The sequence below is a fragment of the Pagrus major genome, chromosome 23 (assembly GCF_040436345.1).
Source record: "Pagrus major chromosome 23, Pma_NU_1.0".
NCBI classification, from domain to species: Eukaryota; Metazoa; Chordata; class Actinopteri; order Spariformes; family Sparidae; genus Pagrus; species Pagrus major.
Genome location: NC_133237.1, coordinates 20627141 through 20649075, shown reverse-complemented (window position 1 = coordinate 20649075; position 21935 = coordinate 20627141). Strand labels below are relative to the sequence as shown.

The 21935-nt window shown below is 43.4% G+C and overlaps 1 protein-coding gene across 1 annotated transcript; it reads left to right on the top strand.

Moving 5' to 3' along the window:
* Window positions 1-742: 742 nt before the first annotated feature.
* stk17al (serine/threonine kinase 17a like) lies at window positions 743-13093 on the top strand. Its single transcript, XM_073494870.1, has 7 exons — window positions 743-1222; window positions 4714-4926; window positions 8888-9032; window positions 9845-9971; window positions 10076-10124; window positions 10427-10606; window positions 11303-13093. Exons 1-7 carry the CDS (start codon window positions 1110-1112, stop codon window positions 11592-11594), a joined length of 1119 nt encoding a protein of 372 aa, XP_073350971.1. The 5' UTR covers window positions 743-1109; the 3' UTR covers window positions 11595-13093.
* The last annotated feature ends 8842 nt before the right edge of the window (window positions 13094-21935 follow it).

Sequence of the window (21935 nt, the reverse complement as noted above, 5' to 3'; positions counted from 1 at the left end):
GGCACGCTGATGAGTCGACCAATGGGATGCTTTGAATTCTTCTTTAATGACTCTCAGGTTCAATGGGTTGACAAACAACGCTCTCACAGATAAGAAAAGCTCTGCAGGATGCTCTCATACCCCAGGGGCCGCTTCATATTCATGACTGGGCGTTGTGTGAGAAAAATTCTCACCTGTAGCACAGTCAAGCCCAGAACTGGCAGTACTCACCATGAACGTAAACACATTCCAACAAATAACTTGGAACATGCCTGAAATATTTGTTAGCACATGTGTGTGCATGTGTTTTTATCTGAATATGAACACAGTGTGTTTCTTTTGGAGTAAACTGCAGGGACGGTGGGTTCAATGTTATTAGTAAGGAGGGAAAGGGTTAATCAACTTGATTACCTCAACTTGATTAAATCGAGTGCAGTCAATGATGAGGTTTAAGTGTCTAATTAATTAGTCATTTTTAACTCTTTGTCTGCCTTTTTAAACTGGATGTTTCATCAATTTAAAGGTGCTATTTGTAAGAGAAATTGATTTTTGAGTCTCATTCCCAACTTGTCAAAAACTGGTGCTTTGGGATTGAAGGACGGGTCCTAAAGCAGTTTGACCATCTGTATGTTGATGTGTTAGGATGGCAGGCTGCTCATGTAATTATGATCACAGGTTTGTTATTTTAAGAAGTCATCATGGGAACTCTTCAACTGAAACTAATGATGAAAGTATATGTTTATGTTTGTGTACCTGCACCCATAAGCTCCTGTCACTTGAACGCACCACTTGCCAGCTGGCTGCACCTCGGGTCCGTCCTCTTCAGCACACGCATTGGCTCCCAGAGCTGAGCGTCAGCGCGGAGGGGCCGGCACTGACGAGGAGTTTATTGTCAGGAATGTGTAGTAGCACTCAAACTAATTTACCACACCGACTGTGCCGCACGCTCCCGCAGGGCAGCATCCTCTTGTTCGGGACGCGCTGACTGGATTACCTCCCGGTAGTTTGACACAACAGCTGTTGGCTTTTATCATGCGAGTTTTTACTTGAGCGGATCAGGAAAAAAAAATCGTCTCTGCTGTGTGCTTTTTTAGTTGAAGAAGATTGATTTAACTTCTAGCGCGACATCAATGCCAAATCCAGCAACGATGAACAAAAACGGAATGGTGACGAAAATCCACACGAGGATAAGAGCTGACCCGTTCACAGCCAATTACGACCTGGTCGGCAGAGAGCTGGGCAGGTGAGTTTGTTTGCTGCATGACTCTGCTTTCCAGCGCTCATTGATGAAGAACTAATCCGTGCGCTTTCGGGATGGAATTTACAACAATATCTAGATAATCTTGTAAATCTGGTAATCATATTAGATTTGTTCTCTGCACGTGCTAATGAGGAGCGTGTTAATTGAGCATTTCCAATCCTGCATTCCTTGCCCCGGGGGGGAAAGCGCAGATGGAGACGCGCTTTGGCACGCGCAATGGTAATGAGCTTTTGTGCGTCTTGGATGAATTTTTCTGTAAAGTTTTTCAGCTTTATCCGTTTAAGAATTAGGTGAAAAGTTGAGTTATGTGAAGTTACTGGAGACAGAAAGTTTGTCTCTGTGTGTGGACTTGTACACACACACACACACTGTTATACTTTGTGTCTGCCATCTAAGGGGTGAAAGCGTTGTACAACCTGTGCTACTGTTGCTGTTGAAGCTCACAAGTGTGGTCTAATAGAGCTTACTGTGTGTAGTAGTGAAAATGTCAACTTCTTCATTAGTTTGCAATCAAATTTGCAAGAGTCACAGTATTACAAGTGTGAGGTAAAGTGACGAGATATGCGGCAAGGCTTATGAGAGAACAGTATATAATGAAACAAAGTAACTCCCACGGCTTTTGGTGATCATTTGTGTGTATAGACCTGCGACCTGCTCTCCATTCCTGTACCTGTTTTCCAGGAGATGTAGCATGAAATATGGCATCTACCATCAGACACTTTTCTCTGCTTCTCTTCAGCAAAACGCATTCTGTGGGTTCTGTATCCCAGATACAGAAGTGCACATTCCAGTGGTGTTTGTGCGGGGATTCCCCAATAGACCAGACAATAATGACTTTCCTCAAAAGCCATTTGAATTAACACATTCTTTGGTTTCACTTAACCCGACAGCTGTTTGATTCTGCATCTGTCTCTATAACTCAGATTTTCACTGCAAGCTTGTTCCTCTGCAGAGTGTCTGCAGGGAGCAGCCAGCTTTCCTTGTCAGACACCCTGGGACATCCTGGGACAGCAGCCACGACCCATGGGGGGTTGACTTGAGGCAACGTACAGTATGAAGCCTCTAAATGCCCCCTCTCTCTCCTCATGTACTCATACCTTTAGTCTACATCCTCCTTCCCTTCTCTTCCCATGAGTCCAGCCAAACAACATCCTGAGATCAGGTCTCATAATCCCATTAAGTGCAGGAATGTACGTACTGCTGCATGCCAACAGATCAGCTGTATAGTTCGTACATTAGGTGGGATGTTGACAGGAAATTCTTCCACCAAATGCTTCCTTCAACTCTTTTGAAGTTTGAAGGAACAATAAGGCTCATTAGCCTTATTTTCAAAACCTTCTCATCACCAAGCTTTGCATTGTGAGTTATGGTCCCCTGCGGACCTGTGCAAAAAAAAATGTGTTGTGGCCAAACTCGAAAGCAGAAAGAGGAACTCATGGTGTGTGTCAGTCTGTCTGTGAAACAGGCAAATGAGAGCTGTGAGAGCTGTCATTTCTCATCGCGCTTCAGTCATGAGTCAGTGCCCCGCTGAGGGAGACAAAACGCAGACTCCACAGGAAACCAATTTCTCAATCAAATTAGCACCATCTTCAGTGTTGGAGAAGTTCTGTGCGTCACAGTAACATTTCATGATTGATGACAGACTAGATTCAGACAGTTTAGACAACGTAGTTTCAACTGGGGAGAGCCCTGCAAATCAGCCTTTTGATCTGCATAATTGTGTTTGTGGATCTTGGCAGAATCTTTGAGAAAGCACTCATTAGCATTGCTCAGAGTTTCTACTGTAACAGAGCACAAAGCACAAACAGAAACCAACTTAATGTGTTAAATATCACATCAAGGAATTATGTTATAAATAACCAGGAGGTTCTGTGCATCTGCCTAGTAACATGGCAGAGTGTGAACGTAGCCGGCTGGAAGATGGCCGTGTTTAGTAACCTCTGACCTGTTGACAGCCTTTGAAAAGACCTCCTGTTGCTCCTTTCCGTGGCCACCGCTCATTCCTTTTCTTTCCATATGTAGTTCCCAGCCCACAGTGAGCTGCTCTGAACTTGGCTAATTAAGGATGAAAAGGCTCTGACGGGTTTTGCCTTTTCACTCTGAACAATGAGTCGTCACCATTCTGCGAGACTGGGAAACGGCGAAAGAGAAGAAACAGGCCTCACAGCAGCCGGGGTGGTAGCCAAAACAGAACCTTGCTTTGGCCAGAACAGTTGCTGTTTTTGGTCCGCAGCACAGTGGGCTTGGAGTAACGCTGTGTGGGAAACTGACTGGCACCATGCTGACTGGACCTTTCTGACTTGGCCACTTCATTTAGATTCTGCCCAGTTCACATCTATTCACATCTTGCGGTCACTTTTCCTAAGCCTTCTGCTGCGTATCTGTATTGTGTAGCTCATTAAATCATTGAGATTTTAGTCGGACATGGATGTTGAGGTTACAGTGTCCTTTCTCGCATGCTGTCTAGGCTCCAACCTGACTGTAACAGCAGTGACCCCCTGCCTGGCCTCCCCAGCCTCAGTCAGGTGGGTGGTCCAGGTCTCGGGGCTGCCTTGTTAGCAGACTGGTCAGCTTTTGTACGATTGTCAAAAGGAGACGCAATCTCTGGCCGATGGTCTGGGCAGAGGTGTCAACACAATTCCATTTGTCCCCGCTGCTGTCAGCTGTGAAGAAAGAGAAGCGAACAAGGCCTCATTATCAGCCTGGGAGGGACGGCTGGTGATTGTGGTCGCCTTGACACAGAGAGGCAATTCTGCACACATCGGACATCCTGCCCACACCCACGGCTGACCCTTAACGCCTCCTATGAATCCATCAATGTATATGCAGAAACATGAATGGAAGTGATGAGGTTGTAAAAGCAGATCTTGTTTTTAATCTCATGTGTTACCAGAGACATCCAGCAACCCAGCTGTCGCATCTCTTTGTTTTTTCTTGACCCAAAAAGTGGCTTTAGCATTATCAGGTCCCTGCCCACTATTCAGCAGCTCTTGCCAAAACTGTCAGCCTTATCTCCCTCTTGTGAGTCTCTCCTGCAGGCCTAGAGGAAGAGGTGGAGAAAGGGGGAAATTTTCACTGAATGTCTAGTGACGCCTCCTTAGCTAATCATATCAGTGGTCAGTGGCAGTAGGCTGTATTTTCAAATGATGCCACTTGAACTTCTTATCTCTGAACCGTTCTTTAACCTCGCCCACACTTTTGCACTCGTGGCTGGTTGGCGGGTTTTTCTAAACGTTGCACTGTAATCTAGGTTTCACCTCATGGCAGTTTAACTGTAACGATTACTGTGTGTCCAGTAATTTTAGCCTTTCATTTACTGCAGCTTAAATGACCTAAATTTAAAACAGTGGTCCAGTTGGCTACTTGGATACAGAACAGAACCGTCTCTGACCAAATATATTTGAAAAGCCAGTAATGTGGTTGTGATTATTCTGTCTCCTCACTAATCTCTCTCCCCCCTCTTTGTTTCCCAGGGGAAAGTTTGCGGTTGTAAAGAAGTGCATTGAGAAGGCAACAGGGAAGCAGTATGCTGCCAAGTTCCTGCGAAAGCGACGGAAGGGCGCAGACTGCCGCATGGACATCTTAAACGAGATCGCCGTGTTGGAGTTGGCCAAGGCAAACCCCTACGTGGTGGCTCTGCATGAGGTCTACGAAACCACCAGCGAAATCATCCTCATTCTGGAGTGGTAAGACAATACTGTAGATGTTACAAAAACAGCACAAAGGGGTTTTTAAAAGTTCACTGAGAAACAAAGATTTAGCGTCAGTTTTGAACAGAGTCTGTCACGTGTCATGCACACAACCTTTCACCACCACTTCTATGAGAAGACGGTGATGGTGGTAATTTAAATGGCCTTTAAACTTTCCTCACTTGACAGTGTATGAGCCGTGCCAGGAAAACTGGGATAAAATGATTAGGCCCTCAATCATTAGGGAGATGAAAACCCTTTAATCATCTCTCACTAAAAACTTTCCACGAGTAGAGTTTTGCTCAAAAAGAATGTTTGAGGGATTTGAGGACCAGACTGGCTTCTAGGGAACACCCTAACATATTTATTCATTTCTACCTAATAAGCAACTTTTGAGTTGGGAAAACCTCATCAAGTCACACATACACATCATGCTACATCTTGTGTTTGCAGTTTTGCATGACGGGAACATCACTGCTTTGGTGTTTTCACATGAAGTGTCAGTTCTTTGTATGCAGCTTGCCTGCAAGTCTTTCTTAAAAAAAACCCACACGTGTGAAATGTGTAGCCTTCCACTATTGTCGCATGAGCTCAGCCTTATATGGAAATTCTCTCTCTCTGTGGTTAGTTTCTCGTCTCGTCGCAGCCGCAACACATCAGCTTCTTGTTATGCTGAATGACTGTCAGGAACTGTCACTTTAAAGACCAATGTGGCAAACCTGCACCATTCTCACTGTGTGAAAATAACAATATGGGCCATCAAATAAGTTGGTTAGAGACTACTGTGAGAACATCTTGCTCAGTACTCTAGACGATGTGTTGCCTGTCAACATGCAGGTGAACTGGCCAGCAGCTGCTGGTTCAGTGACCCAGCAAAGTCATCCCGTCTGTCTGGCTCTGGTCTGTTGTGGTTGGGTGTTAAATGACATGATGCATATCCAGTGTTCTTGGGCTGCCCTAATGACGGCCTCTAATTAGGATTTGGAAAGGACATGTAGCATCTAAATTACCTATGCTCACCTCATTACAGAGAGATAACACTGGGCTGTTAGGCTGGAACCACGTTCCCCTGACCCTGTTCCTGAACTGCTCGCTGTTCAGGCAGGAAGCCCTCTCCTGCCCAGTCCTCGGTAGTCATCACCCATCCCAGACATGGAATGCCTCTGCAGAACAAAGGCCTCTCTGGAGGGGGGGGGGCTGTGTTTGACCTCTGACTGAAGTGTGAAAGGGGAAGTAGCACCACTGTTCACCCCTGCATGCCTGCAGAGAAAACATAGCAGGAGGTCAGTCCACACTGGTTCACAGTTCCTCTCCGGCTGCCAAATTGCACTGTGCTGGCAAGTCTTTGAGTGTAAAATCAAGCAACCTGCATGTGCACAACATTTAAGTAATTATAGGGTTTGGTTTTTAAATGTCAAACCGTACTTTTGTTATTATTTATTGCACTTTGCTTTTGTCCTAAAAGCTGCAGGAGCACTCACAGTGAGAGACCCAAAAGCTGCATCTTCAAACTGTCTGACCTCAGCATGAGTTTCAAGAATTGCAAACCATTTTCCATTTCCTGTGGGTTTAAATGTAAGCAGCAAGCAAGGCTCCCAAAACTAGCACACCCCCGTGCTGGTATAAAGTGCTGTGCACATACACACTCTTCTGGTAGCCACAACCACATCCTTGGTAATGTCAGAGAAATGGAAGCGAGAAGTTGAATTCTAATCATCTTTGAAAGTGTATCTCCAGCGTGCGTCAGTACCACAGAACCCCCTAGCATAATGACTAGTTTAAGACATGATGAAAAATGAGCGCGCATCACCTCAGAGCTCTGAACCTTTTTGGTGCACAGTAGCTCAAACAGTCATAGTGATAAATCCTCCAGGAAGTATACTCTTTCATTTCCTGCTTTTGACATATATACAAGTGTGCTTTAATTGGACTTTACTGAAGTAAAGGTGCTGTCCAGAGAGTTCAGCCAACAGCCGGGTCACACTTGTGGTGACACGGTGCTCTTAAGTTGACGTCAATAAGCACCCAGCTTTGTGGTCAGCCAAGAAGGGCTTTGACCTAATAGCTTCTCCGGCAGAACTAAATGGAGGTTAAATTGGTTTAGCGCTTTGAAATGGATAAATATTTGTGCCTCTTTCCCACTTGATATCCTCTTATTCAGAGACAGAGTTTCATATGTTCTTGGCTCTTGTCTTCAATGGGTTGTTTAGCTTCTCCTTGCCCTCACTGGTGTTGGCTGCAGTGGGTACTTTCGTGCAGCTCTGTGCAGGGGAGGATGTCTCCTACACACTCATGTACATTAACTCTCTTGGAAGGATGGAAAGCGCAGAGACAATATTTAGACTTCAGGAAACTATCAGATCATTCCTAAGTGCTTGGCCAGAATGTGTGCCGTCTGTTGAATTTAAACAAGATGGTCTTTATCGAGATTTTAAATCCTCTCAGGCCTTCTGCCGACAGCTTAATGAAGCTATTGAAATACTTTCCCATGTCAAGCCCCTTAATTGTTCAGTCAGGTACGGTAATCGGTCAAATCTGTGTTCAATTGATGGATTCAAGTTCATTGTGAGAGGGAGGTATGTTGGTTTTTCTCAGTTGCAGTTTAAAAAAAAAAAAGCATCCATCAAACCACACTCATATGTCTTTCATTTCCTCTCCCAAATGAAAACACTAACACCAGACTTGCTTGCATTTGGTATAAATGTGCACATCAGTGTAAACAGATTGAGTGCTGAGTTTCATTGTCTGCCTCCACTGCTGTCCAAACTCTTGGGGGGGTTGTTAAGTGGGATTGAGCATGTTTGCAACAAGCAGGGTAGGTGGCAGGTCAAGTATTTTGTGCTGGGAGGGAAAAAAGAAAAGATTATACGGACCAATGACGGATATCCCTTAAATCCCGAAAAACATGGGTGCTATTTTCACAGCTGAGGACAGTAAAGAATGCAGGGTTAGGAAGCTAACAGGGGATTGGGCAGTGCTGGTTATGTAACAATCGTGCCCAGGGCCCTGTCCTAAAGTTTTCCTCTGATGATGAAAAGCATGTGTGCCATCTAAATCCCCCACACATGGCTCTAGTTTTTTGGGTGAACTGTCAGCTTCAGGCATCGATCTGACTGATGGAGCATCCAACGTAAATCCACCATGTCTCCACTTCAGTTAACTTTGTTACACAAGCGCAGCAAGACCAGACAGGAATCTGACTTATTCCTTCAACAGCAATATGAGAAGTCACCATTGAGTTGTCTAATTAATAAATTCCACAGAGGGATAAGTACTCACACCTGAGTTGTTTTGAGTGAACGAGCATAAAAAACCATGCAGGCTGAGGCTCATAGAGTGCAAACTTGCCACCTTCTCTGACTACTTTTTTTAGAGATCCGTTCCTTTCTACTTAAAGAAAACCTTTAGGCTTTAAGTTGTCCTACGCTTGCTTCTGTTTGCCCCATTTTAATTTATTAGGTTAGCCTGCTATATATCAGGCTGTAAAACGCCTTATCAGAACCTGCTGTAAGCTGATATGACCCTTCTTATCTGCTTTAATATTCCTGGGAAATGGGAGTACAAGCACAGTCTGAGTACCTAATATCATATTGATTCATGCTGGACTCGCATGCAGTGTGTACATGTGGATGGACTTTGTGCTTCCAACCAAAGTACACCAGCAAGGAGACAGAGCGTTACATAATCTCAAGTGGAAATGACTTTGGGTTCATTCACTGAAATTGTGTTAATGGGATGGGTTGGAATTTGCTATTGTCAACTTAAGTGATTCAAACTGAGAGGAAGGGCGTGTTTATACAGTTTAGGGAGCAATTTATTATGACAAGTTAAAATGAATAATCATAATTGAAAGTATGCCAAACTAAACTCCACTGGGTGGCTATCCATGTACAGTTCTTTCTTCTCATCTTATCCTTGTTTTGTTTTCTCAGTTTTCCTTCCTGTGCTTTACTTCCAGTGCCGCCGGTGGCGAAATCTTCAACCAATGTGTTGCCGATAACGACGAGGCCTTCACAGAGAAAGATGTGATCCGGCTGGCCAAGCAGATCCTGACTGGAGTGGCCTTCCTGCATCGGAACAATGTGGTGCACCTGGATCTGAAAGTAAGTGAAACATGATATGACAATATAGGACAGGCTACTCCCTCGAGTGGTAGACTGAGGGGAGGTATGATTTCTGTTATGCAACCGCAACTCATTCAGTGTGTCACGACCCTGTTCCCACAAGGATTCAGTCGATAAAGGAACCCTACTGAACTATCATATTTTCTTAACGGGGCCCTGAGGTAACACGACAGTCATCACTGGGATTTTCTTTCTATTAACCAAGTATCTGGTTTCTAATTACACACGTTTATGATTCTTTAAAAAGTGAATAAGCGGCTAAAAAAACCCGACATGTGTTGTAGATTAAATGATCAGTTGAAATACATCAGACTGATGCTTTAAAATATTTTGGTATATAATAACATAGTGTGAGGTTAAGGGTTTCCAAGAGGTGACTCTCATGCACCCTTCAGCCACTCCTGAGGTTTGACTGTACTGGCCCAGGCCTGACCCTTCTCCTCATGTGTTTATCTTTAGAGTTTCAAACCAACTCTGGCATCAGGCCAGTTTTCCCCAGGATTAAGCACAGTTGGACGTACGCTACAGTATTGGCACACACAAACCTTCGACCCATCAAAGTGGTTGGCAGAGACATCCTACCTGTTTACAGTGTTAACTGATAGGCTTAGAGGATGATGTCAGAGGAGCAGCTAGATGCTGACTGATGAACCAGACCCTAAATCCTCTTCAGACCGTTTACCACAAATGCTTTGACTCATTCACACTGACATGTAATTAATGACCTCAGTCGTCTTGAATAGTCATTATGTAACGAACCTATGTCTAATCTGAGCGTCTGTACTTTCCAGCCCCAGAACATCTTGCTGACGAGTGCCAAACCTCTGGGGGATATTCGTATTGTGGACTTTGGCTTGTCCAGACGTATGGACAACATCACAGAAGTCAGGGAGATCCTGGGCACCCCAGAGTATGTGGGTGAGTCCTGCTCTCAGCACCAGAATACCCAGAATCACCTGTGTCTTCTCAGTCGGAGTGCCATTTATCATGACTAATTGGGGCCATGTTTTTTTATGTTGCAGCACCCGAGATCCTGAGCTATGAACCCATTAGCACTGCGACAGACATGTGGTAAGTGCCGTGGTTAATGAGTCTATTTCCACTCATGTTAGTGGGTGCTATGCAGAACTCAATTAGTCTGTGCCTTTCTCCTGGGAACAAAGACATATTCAAGACAGAGACATCACCTCCCTAATGTGCAAAAGACAGTCTAGACCTTTGACCACAAGATCATTCTTGCTTCTTGCAGTTAATTAATGACTACAGCGATACAGTGGAAGTCAGCCAAGTGTGTCGCAACACAGATTCTGTAACCATCAGAGAAGACAGATTTCCTCATAACCTCTTGCTCTTTGTTCCTCTTTCTCTAACAGGAGTATCGGGGTCCTGACCTACGTCATGCTGACGGGCGAGTCTCCCTTCCTGGGTGACGACAAGCAGGAGACATTCCTCAACATCTCCCAAGTCAACATCGACTACTCGCAGGACACATTCGAGGGGATCTCCTCCCTGGCTGTTGACTTCATCAAGTCCATGTTGGTTAAAAACCCCAGGTGAGGCTCTTTACAGTAAAGACTTAGATCTGATCAGATGCTCTCATTCCAGCTAAAACTAAAAGATTTGCATCAGCATCACTTTGAGCTGAATTGCACGCGAAGGATGTGAGTCAGGTTCACACCAGCACGGAAGTACATCCGCACACGTCTGAATGAGTGTATGTGGTCACAAGATTGACGTCACGTAAGCGAGAAGTTATTTCCTCTGTTGCAGCTGGTGGTTGTTAACTCACCGGGTTTTAAAAAGAAATCTTTTAGGCCAGTTTTGACACCAAACAGTGTCACCACGTAAAAAAAAGAAAAGAAAAGCTAAACAAGGGGGATTTTTAAGGGAAGCTATGAAACCACCACCACTTAACTCTAACCCTAATTCTGCTTCAAACCTCCAATACTTAATGTGTCAGAGCCATAATCTCCAGTCAGTATCGTTTAATTGCAGCAGATTAACTGGTAGGGTTGGAAAAAGTGGAAGATTCCTCAGTGTCTGAGTAATCGCTGAAAGATGTAGGGGAAAGAATTGAGAGCAAGAAAGTGCTTTTCTGTGGTTTTCCGTACCAAATGTTGAAAAGAAATATGGCCGACGTCTCCGAGAGAACAGATTGAGTAAATCGGAAGATCCAGGCAATCCATCGGTTATGTAAACTCTTCGGGAATTTCCACTCATCCTCAATGTTATTGTGTTTGTGTGTACAGGAAGAGAGCCACGGCTGAAGAAAGCCTCAACCACCCCTGGCTGAACTCGCTCCCTCATCCCCACTCCCACCCGCACCTCCATGCTGGGTCGGCGTCCTCTTTGGATGAGCCGGAGACGAGCCAGTCGGAGTCGGAGCCCGAGAGCCCAGCTCCCTCACCTGAGCTGGACTTGATCGGGTCATACCTCATGTGCCCGGGCCAGGGTGAGTTGAAGACGGGTCGTGACGCCTTCTCCTTCAGCGAGCCGCCCTTTCCCACACGGCCTGAGATACAGCAGGAGCTGATCTGCTGAACGATGTCTCACAGATGGAGAGAGATTGATCAAATTCAAACCTCCACGGAGCAGACGCTGAAAGCCAGTGAGCCTGCAGCTTGTTGGTCTTGATCTGACTCAGGGCCATGCTATATGGATGCTGTATGCCTGCTGCTGGCTGCTTCTACTGCTGTGATGTCTGTGAGCTGGGCTATGTGTAGTTTGATACCTCTGTGTGTGTGTGCGTGTGTGTGCATTTGAATAATACACGCCACTCCGTGCTGATTTATGATTGCACGGAAGGAATGCGAGAGGAGAAAGAAGTGGGAGAAGATACACAAGGACTTTGTCGCAGGACTGCACTGCTGCCTTAAAAGTGACAGAACTGAACTGGGGTTAGCTCAACACTGTGGCTAATTCACCCCTGCACGCACACTGGTTTCTCTTTTTACCCAATTAGCCTTTTGAACTGGGTTTCAGAAAAGAGGCAGCCTGCCGCTTCCTTGGGAAATGACTTCACTCACTGAGTGCTCTCATCAAAACAAGTTATGCTTCAGCTGACCCAGACATACCTTCTGTGATGAGTTTTGTTGAAAGAAGTTAAGGGTTTTGACAGATGGTTGTTCTTAACAGAAGAGTTAAAGCAAAAGGACAGCACATACGCTGAAGCCAGACGTTAACTGTTCCACTGTTGTGTGTGTTTATTTATGTGTGTTTGTTATACCACTTCACCCCCTTAAATATACAAAGCCACATCAATGCCTGAGTTTAAAATGGAAATAGTAGCATTCTTAGGACAATCTTGAGCACTTTTTATGTTGTTATTGGACTTCCATGTTATCATAAGAAACCAAAGGCTCATCAAGCACAGTCAGCTGTCTCACAATGTACTGTAGATATAACCATTTTTCACCACCCACTGTTTTGGTCATGTTACCTTTTTTTTTTTTTTCACAAAGTGCCAATTTTTCAACCTCACTTCTGTGTTAATATTATTTTTCTTTGTCCATTTTTTTTTTGTTTGTTTTGTTTGCTATTGCACAAGTTGCACAAGTTTTTATTTGTACTTAACTGCGAGGTTGCCACTTGACTTCGTGCTCATCAGATTTTGCGAGAACATCAGTCTTGGAAAGAGGGAACGGCGGGAGTTGAAAGCAAGAATTCAAGTCATAGATGAACAATGATGGTCAACTGAAGATTTGTATAAATATGTGATGTTTGCCTTCGGATGCTCGGGAGCAGAGAAACTGGGAAGAATTTGTCAAAATAAGAACTGAAATGTATATTGTGAGTTAGTATTAAGATTAATCTGAAAAGATTGTTGTGTTTTTTTTTAATAGTGTATGAATGTTAACATCATTATATCATGTCTTATTTTGTACATTAACTTTTACTTATTCCTGTGTTGTTTTTTCTGCTCAAGAATTTCAGGCAGGTTTGCACTTGTCCCTGTGGACGTTTATGTTAAAATGAATAAATGTTGATGGCATGCATTGCAAAATGTAATGAAGAAAAATACATGTGCATTTTGTATCAAACTCTTCCGTTTGTGTGTGATTGTTTTCTAGAGCAACAATGGAAAATAAATCTAACAATCCAAGCAGTTGACTTAACATTTTCTAATTTCTCTTGGGATAAAAAAAAATGTTCCATCTTAATTTAATTTAAGAGTTGATTCTAGATTCACACACAGAAATTCAACACAATCCAGGTTTGCTTTTCATCTACACAATCTGTGCCAATAAATCATTTTCTAGTTATGTTACCTGCTGGCTTGAGACTGAAATATCTCACCAACTGATGGATCGATTGCCAAGTGGCAATTTTAGGTGATCCCCTGACTATTGCTCTAGTGCCACCAGCAGATAAACACAATCAACCAATATTAGGTTTATGGCCAAATACCTGCAACATCACTGACATTCCCAACAGGCTTTGCTGTACTTTTTGTTTTGTGCTAATAAGTAAATGTTAAAATGCTAACAGGCTAATCCAAACTATAACATAATTACAGGCCTACCTGCTTAACATCAGCATGTTAGCATTTAGCTCAAAGCCCGGCTTTGTCTTCGTGCCTTTCAAAGCCACCAGCTAGCATGGTTGTATCATTCCCTCTCACTTACAAATTGACACCGCAAACTCCCAGCTGAATATCTTCAATCAAAAGTCAATTCGCCCTTTTTCATGATGCCAAATTCATGAAAATAAAATGTGAAGGATGTAAATTATCAGGGGATCTCTGATCTTGCAGAATTCAGCTGCTGTATGTAATTCAATTGCACTCACTGGCATTTAACAATTTCAACAAAACTGAGTACCCTCTAGGAAAGTGGTTTTTAACTGCTTTGCTTATTGACCCTTTAAAGTGACGCAATGTCTACTTGCAACCTCTCATCAGAGGTTATGTCTAAGGCGGCCTAGTCGTTAAACCAAAGATGAAAATTCCATGCTCAGATTGTTTCATTTGATTACCTTTGTGTCTCGTGTAACGGCAGTTTCGGGGTTTCTTTCCCTCTTATTCTCTCTCTTGTTAATCATCTCGCGACCCCTTGCAATGAGATGACTCTTTGGATATTATTTTTGTATTTTATATATACAGCTCAGTGGTTCTCTTTGCCTGACGCTGATAGATTACCTGCAGTTGTACTCAGAAGAAAAGCAGATCTCATATCAAAACAGATTACCTATGTTTGGACCCAATCACATGCGAAGCATCTGCTTTTCCTCTCAGCATGTCTATTTCAAGAAACAGAGTATCATAAAGAGCATAAAAATCCTCTCTTGGGCCAGTCTTCCATAAATATCCAGCAGCCGCTCTGAACAGGAAATGCCAGCATCCTGTGAAGAGGAACAGAGTAATGCTTTCCACTGTAGTAAATTTTCTTTCTCTCTCTGTCTTTCTTTCTCATGCACACTCTTGTGCTTGTTTACTCGTGTCAGGTTAAACAATATCCCTCCCTGACAATATCCTGAATGCTTGCTTTAATGTGCTCTTCCTCTTGCGGTCGGCACTTAGCCAGTTCAGCTCTGCTTTGAGAAAGCGGGGCTCCCTGCAGGGTCCTGCTCCGGTGGCTCTTGGCTGGACCGACCGCTTCCCCTGAAGAAAATCCTGCTGAGGAATGCCAGAAATGTTCATAACTGGCCTCCATCCTTTTTTCAAACCTTGTCCTTTATGCCTCTCTTCCCTCCTATAGCCTCATTGTGGGGTTGTTTTCTCAGTGGGGGGTAGTATTGTTTTCACGCTACACTCGCCCTAAACATGGACACACATAAACATACCCAGTTATGAAGTGCTTGATGAAGTGGTTGTTTCTTAGAGGGACTCTTAGCATCAGTTGATGTGACTTTGATATTTAAGGTGACCATTAGGGGATGATTTAAGACAGATGTGGAGACAATCTGTGCTGTCGGTGAGAGCTCCACAAAATCTGAAAGCACTTCTGCAGATCCAAACAAATACAACGAGCAGACAAAAAGTTTACTGTGACAACCTGCTCTCAACAATCTTTGTGGCTTGAACTAAGGTCGTGCTTAATGGTTTTCTAGGGTTATCAGGTAGTGCTTTTAAACACCCAGTGAGGCGCAGAACTCTGTGTGGTCCATTTATCTCTCTTGAGTCCGTGCAACGAAAAGCAAAACAGTTAACATTAATAAAACAAATAGTGATTGCACTTTACAAAACCTGGTGTCTGACATCTGCTGGGCTGTGAGATGTTTTTTGCTGTGGGCACTCAACAGGAGTTTCATCACATGCTAACCAGCCGCACATCCTGAAGACAAGTCTGTCAGCACCTCCAGTCATAACACATTCATCCCTGGGGGTTAGTGAAAATCAAGAACTGGGATTTCAAAATGTTAACCTCCTGGGAGGCTGGAAAGGCTACATTCTACACTGCATAGGTCAAAACGTTCAGTTACATAACCAAAAATTGTTTGACAGCTGGTGGAAATTTTAAGTGTTTTTTCCATCCATGTGCCACTGGCACAACAAAAATGGATTTATGACTGTAATTGAATATTTGTTTATGTAAAGCACTTATCTTCCTCATAGTCAAATATCTGAATTACATTTTTTTAAATATATTTTACATAAAGTACCACACGCAGCCAGATAGTGTCAAATAATAGACGTACACAATAGCAACACAGACAGCACAGAGAGTATTTTGCATGGGTTACGTAAGAGAATTTGCAGCTTTCCAAATGTCTCTAACCTCTCTGCGTCATGCTCTAAATTTGGCAGCGTCAGTCTGTCAGTCCACCATTTTGGTCCAGACTGAAATATATTTACATTTTTGGCTTTAACTGCTTAATCTTGACAACTGTTTGATGGATTCCAACAGTAGAGATATCCATGGTGCTCAGAGGATGAATGACTTTGGCTTTTCCTCTGGCGCCATGAGCACTTCAAAGTTTTAAGTCAGTTTTATTCCATGAAATATCTCAACATCCACTGGATGCACAAAATTTGGTACAGACAATTCCCAGATGCTAATTTTCAATCATTTAGCGTTCTAACATGCCAAACTAAGATAGTGAACATGGAATATAAACATTATATCCACTTAGTAGAGCAACAAAATGTAATTTTCTGATCATCCAGAGGTCTTCAATCACTGATGCTTTGGCTTGCTCGCTCGGGTTGTTGCGAACCCAAAGCTGGATGTAAAATGAGGATTGGATACAGCGTCAGGCGGAGCCCGGTTCATTCTTACAAAAGCTGCTCTAGGCCACATGAAGCCAAAAAAAATCAGATGTCCCAATAGAAACTTCTGCTAGCCGAGACGGCTAACTTCCCTATCTTGAAAAGGTTTAAAATGATTTATTGTGGACTAATGTGGTAAACCAATGGGGCAAGAGTCTCTTTGGGTCCCCGTGCATCACGTGTAAATACACGTTTTGGCTACTCTGCAAAACTGGCTTCAAAGGCTGGTACTTGTCATGTGGGCTCGTTTTGAGATGTCAGCACGCTGGTATTAGCATTTACAGCAAAGCATGGCCTCACAGCACTGCTAGCATGGCTGTTGAGTCATAATCTTGTTTTTTATGATCCCCTTTCTCTTCATCTTTCAGTTAAAAGCATGTTGGGTATTTTTTGTCGCACATGTGGTGTGGTGCTTCGTGGTGCTCTGTACTTCACCCCTTGTTCTGCTTTTTCCAACTGTGTGTGGCACTTTGTCCCAAATAGTTTGACCCTTTCATGATGCCTGAACTGGATCTGTCTTTGTATTCTAACCAGTACACATGTGTATATAATTAGATGTCCTACTACTGGAGTTCCCTTTTGTATTTATCCCGTTCTTATGTTCTAGGCCAACCTGCTGCCTCCATGACTGGCCTGTTTCCACCACTAGTGAGACATAAATGAAGTGTTCCCAGCTCCTCACTCTCCATCTGCTTCGGTTGCCTCTCTGTGTCTCCTCTAGCTGTCATGTTTTTTCACTCTTCCTGTCTCTCTCAATCGGACTATCTCTAGATCTCTCTCAGTACACCAGCTTTCTCAGAAGTAGGTCCGCTTGCACCTTATATAATGTGGAAATTCCTTTACGCTTATGTTCCTGATTATACCGCTGTTATGAAGCACACTGATGTCAGAGAACACCCTGTGTGTGTGTGTAGGGGATCTGGGGAAAAAAAAAACGTCTATCCTCCAGGGTTTTGGAAAACCTGCAACAGCCTCCCTCTCCAACTCTGTTAATCATTTATTTTCAACTGTTTCTGCCCTTTAGAAATGTAGCCATATAAGCTGATAATGATGATGTATGGCTAATAATAAAGAAATATTTCATCCCTTTAGGAATCTGCTCAGCTGATATCCTCAATGCTCTGACCTCCTGCTACATTCCAGCGTCGACCTTGATGCCAACCTTATGATCTTTAAACGATCCGCATAAAGCCAACAATAAATTCAGGGACTACGGCCTCTTGATGCTGATGGATATCAGTAGCTGATATAAGTCGACCTTAAGAGGATGAAAACAAGAAACAAATCCTCACATTTACCTGAGATTCTGCCTCTTAATCCCAAAAATGCCGTGGTTTTTCATAGAGATAAGACCAACCGTGGCAAATAGAAAGCCTGGCTGAAATTCTCCCCGTTTGCTTCCCAGGTGTTGACCGGGACAAACGATGGAGAACATTTCTTTCACGTGTCCCAACAATGCCTGCAAAAGAAAAACAGAAAGTAAGAGAGAGCATTTCCAGGGAAGGCAAAACACTCGTAACCGCTGGTAATATGTTTCTCATGCTGGTGCATTCAGAGCAGCGAGGGAGGCAAATGCCTTTGGTTAAGCAGAGCTATTTATTCTGTCCCTGGAAACGGTCAAAGAACAACAAAAGCATTCTCAACAAAGAGTAGCACGACCTGATGCTGCCGCCTGTTTTCCCCTGTCTGCGGTGACTACAACCTCCGTCGACATGGGGGCACTAATGGCACACATCATACTCACAAAGCCACACAATGGGCACACTCAGCTCAGAGAGAACTTTTCAACTCGAAAGCTGTGTGAGAAACCAAACCAAAATAAGGGACACTGCTAAATTAGTCCTAAAAAAGGTTCAATTTCATTGTGGGTAAGCTCATGGAGAGAAAACAAAAACACTGGCAGTTCTGTTGTTTGGATTTGCAGGACGCGGTGCACGCGAATGGCCACTCACATGTACTTAAACTGTAGATTATACACACACACACACACACTCGGCAGAGTACCCACAGTGAACTGTGTCCGCTGACTCGCTACAAGCTTGGGAGGGAGTCCAGGTTTTCAGGCTGACGAGGAACAGATTCTAGTGGTCTGGATCTTTTCGAGCTCTTGATTTTCAACCCACAGCGCTCTCCTTGTTTACTACAGTACCGGATTAGGGAGTTATGTGTAGCACACACAGGCAAGTACCTACTTTAAGGATCAAGGCACGTGCTTTACGTCAGGGATAGGTTAATAGGTTTTTCTCCCTCTTTCATTACTATGTCCATATTTGTTTATAAAATAATGTAATAATCAACACAGAACTCCTCTTTGGCATCATGATGGCTCTTATTTCACCACTAACAACGATACATTCCTGACACAATCACGTCCTTTTTGGAAAGATATTAAATAATATAATCTTTGACAGGTAAATGTGCTGTTTTGATGAAAAGTTTAGGATTCATTACAACATTAAACAGGAGTCTACAGCCATGCTAGCGCTCTGTGAGGCTGCATGCTAATATGTTCACAATGCAAAATGCTGATGTTTAGCAGGTGTAACCATGTTCACCTTCTCAAGCTTCACTCATGCTTTCCACACTAACCATTGCACAGACAGGAGGTGACACAGAGTCGTGAATAGGAAGCGTTTGAAGCTTTTATACTCCAAAACAGTACTCCTCACTTTGGCCACCAGCAGCTCCTTGAGGTTCTCAATTTTCTCCAGCAATCCGCATCGGCATAAATGTCGGTTGAGCAGGGAGAGGCAAACACTCACGGCACGTGTCGGACGGTGTGACATCACTTTGGCCGTGAAGACTTGGTTAAGCACTTAACCAAATTACAGCTGAGGCTGACGAGAATGTCATAAACTAAAGTGTTGGACGAATGGAAATTGTTACATCATGAAGGCGCTCGATGAAAAGACGATCAGTTTTACAATTCATCCTGAGGGAAACATGAATATGTACAAAATTTCATGACAATCCCTCAAATAGCTGATGAGATATTTCAGTCTGGACCAGACTGATGAGTCAACCAGCAGACCGTCACTCCCATCCCTTGAGCCATTTCGATAGCGTGGCTTTGTTTATTTTAGTGGATGACTCTCCTTTAATTTAGAGAGCATGCTTGGCTGTCAGAGGCAGGTGAATGATGATCGTCTGACTGTAATGACTTGTTCTCAAGAAATTCTTGTATCTGTAATAAGGCTCTCTCTGGCAGCAGCGTAAGTTAATCTGTGTTGGCAGCGTGGGTGAGCTGCCACCTGTTGATGTGTTGGTATTATGAGTTCTTTGGGTGCGGTTAAAGATTTTGACACAATGAAAAACAAACATGTCTTGCTCCTGAATTCGGTGACTTTTCAGTTGAAGTTGTTGCCTCCAGGAATATTTTTCAAGGTTTGCTGGAGCCTGGAACGATTAATTAGTCGAAAAGTCAACTGTCACATCTTTTTTATGTGATTACTTGTTTTCTTTCTTTCTTTCTCCTCATTTTTTCTGCTCTGCTGGCTTTTTGTGTTATGTAACTCTCTTCCACAGAGGTATGGAGACGTGTGCATGTTTGTGCGTGAGTGTGTGCTCAACTTTGTCATTCCTGTCAAATTTTCATATTGTCTTGAAGCTTCCTGGTGTAATCGGCCAAATCAGCGTGTGAAAAAAGAGCCTGGAAACAATAGCTGGAGGTCAGACGGGTCGTGGAAAGCTGTTTGAGGAACAATGTTATCTGGAGACCTGGTAATAAAATCCCAGTAGTGTGGAAAGGTACAGGCCCTTTGAGTAAAGAGCGGCTTCCGCTGTCCCAGACTCACCTGGGCCTTCTATTAGCTGAATGGACCTGCCTGTCAGTCAAGTCTGCACAAACAGCTTTACACTCTCTGTCAGTCAGATACAGACTTGTGGTGAGGACAGCCTGTCCTCACCACATGACAGGCCTTATTTTTACTGGGCTGCAGATGAATGTCAAGTGAGATCAGGACCTCGGAAGGATAAGATGTCTCAGCCCTTTTTACACTGAGAATCAAACAAAAAAAGGAAAAAAAGGGCCCGTCTTTGATCAGTTTTTCCAGGTTTTTGTGAATTACCTTATTCATTTTTATTTTTATAAATGACTTTTCATCTGTTCTTACCCTGTTTTTGTTAATCTGTGTCAAACGCATTGCAATGTTGCATAAAAGACACAATTTCTTCCACAACAACAGCGCAGTGGCATGTGATGTGAGGCCGTCTTTGATTATCATCATTTGTTTGTCTGGAAGTTTAACGCCGGGCATGAAAATGTGTGTGGGTGGAAAACAGAAGAAGAAAAGAACATCAATATTATTCTGCAGCTGCAGAGTGCACGGTGCCTTAAAGGAAAAATCCTTCTCATCAGTCTGTCATCCCACAGAGATGTGAGAGAAGTTTGAGTCATGCCAGCAAGAACAGGGCGAAGAAAGATTCCTTGTAGGTTCATTAAAGGTCCAGTGTGTAGGATTAATGACGATCTAATGAAACTAATGTTTTAATTAGTGCATGATCACCTGAAACTAATAATTGTGTTTCCATTGTCTTAGAATGAGATTTTGATATCTACAGAGGGAGCGGCTCCTTGTTGCACCACCATGTTTCTACAGTGATCCTGAATGGACAAATCAATCACTGGCTGTCAAGAAGGACTTTGGTGTTTTTAGTGTTTTGCTAACCAGCTAGCCCCGTCCCCTCCGGGTCAAAAGCTCCTGTGCTAGACACCAACACTCCCCCCGTCGCACCAAACCTCCAGTCTGGATTGCTGTCTGCACGGCTAACTCAGCTAACTAGTTAATGGTAGCTAAAGTTAGCAGCAGTTACCTGTCAAGTCTTACATATTGCACCTTTAAAGCTTTCAATGTGGGAAGGGTGAGATGATTTTGTTTGATGCAATCTGCATCTTCACCGCTAGATGCCACTAAATCCCACACACTGGTCCTTTAAACATGTAGTATGAGACTAATGACTCACAGTATTATTAGATTAGTATGACAGGTGTTTTCTACATTATAATTACAAATAAACATAAGTGATTTCTGGATCAATAGTTAGCATTGGTGTAGCTGTTTCTAACTTGGTGATACAACATCCCAAACTGTTGTTTTTCAGTGCCTGGCTCAAGAGGACACCAATACTTGCAGCACTACAGCAGCTGCAAAAGCATCTCTGTTATCCCAAAGAAAAATCTACTATAACCTTACAAGACACACAACATTCCTCGAGACACTTTTCTGCCAAACTAAAGTGCACTTACTGTTTGCCTTAGATAGAGGAGCAAAATAATAAGCTCGGTCTCGTTGGGGTTCATGCTTTGAAAGTGCAGCGTAAAAGTCCCTGGAAGTGTAAACACAGCAGGATTTCTGGGGCTCTTATGCAAGCTTGCCCTCACCCCTGGTTATACATGACACGCTGGGAAATATCAAATTAAATGAGCTTCACCAAAAAAAAATTGCAAGATAAATAAAGAGCTCTATTATTACTTACTGGGCTGTTGTGGCTAATGGCAGCCATCTCCATTGAAAAAATACACAGCATAGAGAACATGATGTTCCTCATCTCAGAGCGGCTGCTTTTTATAGTGAGGCCTCCCAAGGTGCTGTGAGGATGAGGCACTGTTTTCGACTTTATGTTGGCGCCTCAAAAAACCTTATACAGCACACTTTAAATTTTTATTGGGTTGAATA

Bases quoted from the DNA above. Each gene is read 5' to 3' on its own strand.
- stk17al (XM_073494870.1), top strand. From the start codon at position 1,110: ATGCCAAATCCAGCAACGATGAACAAAAACGGAATGGTGACGAAAATC. The intron at 9,033-9,844 runs GTAAGTGAAACA...TGTACTTTCCAG, and splicing joins TGGTGCACCTGGATCTGAAA to CCCCAGAACATCTTGCTGAC. The intron at 10,607-11,302 runs GTGAGGCTCTTT...TTGTGTGTACAG, and splicing joins ATGTTGGTTAAAAACCCCAG to GAAGAGAGCCACGGCTGAAG.